This window comes from Nannospalax galili, unplaced genomic scaffold, assembly GCF_000622305.1.
Source record: "Nannospalax galili isolate Female #2095 unplaced genomic scaffold, S.galili_v1.0 scaffold562, whole genome shotgun sequence".
NCBI lineage: Eukaryota > Metazoa > Chordata > Mammalia > Rodentia > Spalacidae > Nannospalax > Nannospalax galili.
The window spans coordinates 71,691-78,420 of NW_008348205.1; the positions used below are offsets into that span (position 1 = coordinate 71,691).

General features: G+C 40.2%; 1 protein-coding gene across 1 annotated transcript in view; it reads left to right on the forward strand.

Moving 5' to 3' along the window:
- Positions 1-6,730, forward strand: part of LOC103743548 (ryanodine receptor 2-like) — a gene marked incomplete at its 5' end in the record, with an annotated part of 111,152 nt that overhangs the window by 69,321 nt on the left and 35,101 nt on the right. Inside the window, 2 exon segments of the mRNA XM_029569232.1 lie at positions 1,376-1,490; positions 2,837-2,969. Of these exon segments, the coding sequence (XP_029425092.1) occupies positions 1,376-1,490; positions 2,837-2,969 (248 nt within the window).

Consider the following 6,730-nt stretch of genomic DNA (forward strand, 5'->3'; position numbering starts at 1 on the left):
GTGGGTGGTTGAGTTCAAGAAATGGAGATTTGTTGTCTTGTGAGTTGTTGCTATTGTAGTACCAGTGCTTGATAGAAAAGACTCTTGTGCTGAGTGATGTTGAACTATTGTGTTGAGTGATGTTGAAATATGTCAGTGGAACTTCTTTTTCTTTACAATAATGAGAGGAACATTTAGCTCAGCGTGAAAAACCCCAGGAATACTTTGACATAATATTTCAGGCAGTCAGATCAATTGAATCATTCTATTATCCACTGCCATTTCTTTAAATCACCCATCCTGAAGACTTGGTCCATCCCGATGAGCTGGTCCAACCTGATGAACTGATTCATCCTGATAAACTGGTCCATTCTGATGAACTGGTCCATCTTGATGAACTGATTCATCTTGATAAATTCGTCCATTCTGATGAACTGGTCCATCCTGATGAACTGGGTTGCTTGTGCCCTGTTGGCACATCTGTATCATTTCTCTTGGAGAATAAGGATCATTTTCAAACATTTCACCACCACAACAAAATAATATGCTAGAAAGTAATACTACTGTAATTGTCCATGTAACTATTGAACATAGAACTAAACGATCAACTAGATTAAAATCAGAGTCAACTTATGTTAAGCATTTATATAGGAGTTTTATAAAGTGTAATGTCATGCTGATCATTGTCTAGGTACAAATGATGGCTGCTGTCCGAGCTGCTTCTCTGTGGCTGTGATAAAACATTGACCAAAGCCAGCATTATTTCAGCTTACACCTTATAGCCCATCCCTGAAGGAAGCCAAGGCAGGAACTCGAGGGAGAAAACTGGAGGCAGGAACTGAAGCCAAGGCCGTGGAGGAGCACTGCTCACTGGCTTGCTCACTGGCCTGCTCAGCTTCTTTTGCTACATAATGCAGGCCCTCCTGCCCAGGGATGGCACCACCCACAGTAGCCTGAGTCTTCCTACATCAAATAGCAATCAAGAAAATGTCACATAAACATGCCCACAGCCCAATCTGAATAAGGAAATTCCTCAATTGAAGTTCCGTCTTGCCAGGTGGCCCTATTTGTGTTAAGTTGACCAAAATTAACTACCACAGTTGGATATCCATTAATTTAGAAATAATAATCCAACATACATTTTACATTGCTAGTGTACATACTTAGTACATGTCTTGTCATTGAAAAGAGCATACAGGTTCAAGTCACTTTGGGGAGACTATGACTTTTGGGGGGGGAGGGGACTCAATTGCACTCATTAACATTTGTGCCTTATGATCACACTTCATTACCAGGCAGGTAAATTATTTCTCAAGGCTTGTCTGAATCTCTGTTAAAGGTGTCTTGGCTCTTTATCCTGAGCTCTGCTCTAACCCTGCCTTGCTCTGCTTTCTAGGGATATCATGAATAACAAAGTGTTTTACCAGCATCCTAATCTTATGAGGGCACTCGGCATGCATGAGACAGTGATGGAAGTCATGGTGAACGTCCTTGGAGGCGGAGAGTCGAAGGTAAATGAAAGCCTTTGACTTCGGGAACAACATTGGATATAACCTCCTAGAATGCTTGGACTGCCGAGAAACCCTAAAAATGAGAATTTCTTACACATCTTTGGAGGGCTGATGTTTAAAGAACACTGATTATCACACACACACACACACACACACACACACACACACACACACACATGAGGTTAAGAGTTATATTGGCTATTGGATTATTCCCTTGACACTGAAAAAAAATTCCTAACTTTGCTATTTAATTTGTTTACTCCTAAGTGAGAAAATTAAGAAATAGGAAGCAACCTCCAAAGCGAATTGGATATTAATATTTTAAAACTATAAGTCAGATCCCATCCTAAGCCTAAGGCCCAAGCCTGTACTTACCTAACCATGGCTGGGATTCAGATGACAGTTGGATACACTAAACTTTTGAGCCAAGTCAATCCTTGACAGGAATGCTCTGGAATACATTCATTTTGCGATTCTAAGGTTAATTTTTGAGTGCCTACAATTTATAACAAAGTCCTTGACAACAAAGTATATAGAAAATCATACTGAACAACTTCATCACTTTATATAACTCAGCACAATTTCATGATCTCTTACATGCAGAAGACATCTCTACATTTAGACCTGTAACATGGGTTCTTTACAGTGAAAATAAGCCCATGTTTTCCATTTGAATGTGTAGATAGACTTATAAAACTTAATAGTTTATTCCATTAAGGAAGGGGCCTCTGAGGTAGGGGAGATGGCACCCACCAAGTGGGCCTTCTGGTGAAGGGTTTAGCAAAGAAGTTGTGTATAAAGTAGGAGAGTCATGAAACCCTGATTAGTAGTAGTAGTAATAATAATAGTAATAATCACTATAATGTAGATAACAACTCCATATGAAATAGTTCTATGTTCTGAGCCATATATTCTTCAGAAATTTCCTCGGTGTATAGTCTTTCTTCATTACATGAATTATTATTATTATTAATAACAACAACCCCAGTTTAATAAAATGGAGTCAAAGGAGATGATATAGTTTCCCATGTAAGCACAGCCAACTGTGTAATCAGGAGCCATAGCTGTACGTGTCTGATTCCTAAGCCAGGCTCAGGCTGCCTGTGAGTTTAGGATAGAGATTAGTTCTAGATCCAATCTGTGAATGTAGGTGAGTTTTTTGAGTGTTGGACTTGATGTCCAGTGGCTGAAGGACTGGATGAATCACAGCCCGCATGTTTGAAAGTCTTTATATATGAGGCTTTGTATTGACGGGTGCATATGGGTAGACATTGTCAGTGTGGCCTCTTCTTCAAAGCTTGATTTTAATATTTGTTTCAATAACTAACTAAATGCTCTTTATATAGGAGATCACCTTTCCCAAGATGGTGGCCAATTGCTGCCGTTTTCTCTGCTACTTCTGTCGCATAAGCAGACAGAATCAGAAAGCTATGTTTGACCATCTCAGTTACTTACTGGAAAACAGCAGTGTTGGTCTGGGTGAGTTGACTGTGATGTTAATTTACTCTTTAAAATACCATAAGGTTTATAGAGGCTGGAGATATGGCTCAGCGGTGAAGAGCCCTTGCTGCTCTTTCAGAGGACCCAAGTTTGGGTCCCAGCACCCACACTGGGGTAAGTCCCAACCACCTGTAGCACAACTGTAGGAGAGCCAGTGCTCTTTTGGTCTCTGTGGGCATCCGCACTCATGTGCACACATTTGCACAGAGACACACACACATATGCATAAATAAAGTAAAATAAATCTTTAAAACTAAACTATCTATTACATTTAAATGTCATTAAATAGGCAGGGGATGTTCTCAAAAGAAGGCACATAAACAGTCAGTGGGTCCATGGAGAGATGTTCAGTACCATTGATCATCAGTAAAAGTTAGAACCTCAGTGACCTACTAGAATGGGCAGTGTTTAAAAAGACCAATACTCCTAAGTGTCAACAAGAATATAGAGAAAAGGGAACATCAGCACGCTCCTGTGGAAATCAAAATTGGTGTCTATGTTAGAGATAATCATATGGGTGTTCTGTAAAAAGTTGAAAATGCAGTTCCAGAGCTGGCAGTGTGATGGCTCAGTGATTAGAGGTGCCAGTCACAAAGCCTGTTGACCTGAGTTCAATCCCCAGGACTCCCATAGAGGAAGGAGAGAAGAAACTTCCACCATTCCATAAACAGATCGGTAAAGAAATTGTAGTTTATAAATGCAATGGAGTATTACTCATCCTTAAGAGAAAACAAAGAAAGTTCATCACTTTTGACAGTGGATGGACCTGCATCTCTTTTTTATTAATTGTAAAATGCCAGATATGCTCTACTTCCCTGGGCCTTCACGACCCACAGGCCTCTCTCTGGGGTAAGTCGATCACGCCCTCAGCACTTTGATTCCCCCAGCCTCATTCATCCTCCCATCTCCCCCACTGATCTCTCCTCCTAGCCTGGGTCCTGTCCCATTCCTTGTCTTGGCACCCCAGACACCTGGGGAACCACCACTTCTTCCTGATCCTTTGCACCCAGAGCAACTCAGTTCCTTCTAGGGTCCCCAGGAGCACTCTCAGCCTGGCCCCACCCTCACCTCCCTCTGCCTCCCTGGGTCTGAACAACCCACCAGCCTCTTTCATGGAAGCCGAAGCTGACCTTTACTCTTCCTGATCCTTTGCATCCAGACCAACCGAGCTCCTCAGTGCAGTCCCCAGGAGCCCTTGGGGCCACTTCCCATCCCCATCTTCCTTTGGCTCTCTGGGTGGCACAGCCACCAGCTGCCCTAGACCAGCATCTTTCCTGGGCCGTGCTCCCAGGCCAGTCCAACCCCCAAATTCCTGAAGCCAAAATCTTTCCTGGAGGGATCCAGACCTTAGGAGAAAGCCTGAGAGCATCTGATCCTCATCTGACTTGGGCCTCTGTGGGAACTCCTGAAGACAAAAGCAATCTGGCCACTCCAATATAAAATCAAAAGAGAGACCGGAAGCTTAGACAAATCAGCTTTTCATGCCCAAAAAGTAAATCACAAAGACATAAAGTTCACAAAAAGAAGCAGACCTAAACTTGAAGGCTTGAGTCTCACACAAGAATCAGAAACTACAAAAGAAATTCACATGTGAAAATCACAGAGAAAAAAATAATAACATGAAAAACCAAAATAACATATCCCCACCAAATACCAACACCTCTCTAGAGGAGTACAATGAGAACCCCCTAGAGATAATGCAGGACATGGAATTCAAAAGAACAATTATAAACATGATAAAAGAATTCAGTGAATTTAAAGAACACACAAACAAAGAAATCAAAGAACTGAAGGAAGATAGGGATAAACTTCTGAATGAATGCAGAAAAGAGCTAGAAATATGGAAGAATACTCAGGCTGAAATGAAGAAAGAAGTGAAACACTCAGTAAGCCAATTAGAAACAACAGGAGAAAACCTCACCAATAGGATGAACGAAATGGAAAACAGAGTATCAAGACTGCAAGATAAAGTTTTCGAACTAGACCACTCAAGCAAAGACTATGAAAAATTTAAGAAATCACAAGAATGGAATATGCAGGAATTGTGTGACACCATAAAAAGATCAAACTTACAAATCCTAGGCATATAGGAAGGAGAAGAATACCAAGATAATGGCATGGACCATATCTTCAAGAGAATCATGGAAGAAATTTCCCCCAAATTAAAGAAAGACATGCCCATACAAACACAAGAAGCATATAGACCACCAAACAGACAGGACCAGAAAAGGAACTCCATGGCACATCATAGTAAAAACACTAAATGTACAAAACAAAGAGACAATACTGAAAGCTGCAAAAGAGAAACAACAAGTCACACATAAAGAAAACCCATTAAGATTACAGCTGACTATTAAGTGCAAACTATGAAAGCCGGAAGAGCCTGGACCAAAGTATTCCCAGTTTTAAATGACCACAGATGCCAACCCAGATTACTATACCCAGCCAAAATGTCTATTATAGTCGAAGGGGAAAGAAAAATCTTCCATGACATGAATAGGCTGAAGGAATTCATGTCCACAAAACCAGCCCTTCAGAGAGTTCTGGAAGCAATACAAAGAGCTGAAGAAAGGAATGACTATACCCAAGGGGTTGCAGAAAGAAATTCAATGAAGGCATAACTGTGGAAAGGTACAGTTATATCAAGAATGTAAACAGAAATAAAAATGACAATTCAATACTCATCTTTCATTAATAACTTCAGAAATAAACAGACTGAACTCCCCAGTCAAAAGACACAGAATAGGTGAATGGATTAAGAAACAAAACCCATCTTTTTGTGAAAGGATGAAAAAAAATATACCAAGCAAATAGTACTAAAACTAATCAGAAGAGACAAAGAGGGCCACTTCATTCTGATCAAAGGAACAATGAATCAAGAAGATATTACCACCATGAACATATATTCACCAAACTCTGGTGCACCCAACTTCATAAAAACAATACTACAGGACTTTAAGACCCAGATTAAGCCCAACTCATTAATAGTAAAGGACTTCAATACCCCACGGTCTCCATTAGATAGGTCAACAGGGCAGAGAGTTAACAGAGAGACATTTAATTAAACAATACCATATATCAAATGTACTTAACAGACATCTACCGAGTATTTCACCCAAGCACCAAAGGACATACTTTCTACTCAGCACCCATGGAACCTTCTCCAAAGTCAACCAGGTACTGGGGCACAACACAAACCTCAACAAATACAAAAGACTGAAATAATTCCATGCATTCTATCAGACCACAATGCAATAAAACTTACAATCAACACCAGAAGAAGCCCAAATCACCACATGAACACATGGAGATTAAACAACACACTCCTGAATGATGAATGGGTCAAAAGAGAAATTAAGAAAGAAATAAAAGTATTCCTGGAACTAAATGAAAAGGACAATGAAACACGACAAAACCTCTCGGACATGCTGAAAGCTGTCCTTAGAGGGAAGTTTATAGCTCTAAGTGCCTACATCAAAAAATCGGAAAGAACACAAATGACTTAATGTTGCAACTCAAGATACTTGAAAAGGGACAGCAAATGAAACCCAAACCCAGCAGACAAGTAGAAATAACAAAAATCAGGGCAGAAATCAATGAAATTGAAACAAAACAAAACAAAAAAAACAATACAAAGAATCAACAATTCCAAGAGCTGGTTCTTTGAAAAGATAAACAAGTTTGACAGACCACTACCCCAGTTAACCAAGAGAAAAAAAATGAGCACCTCAACAAATATA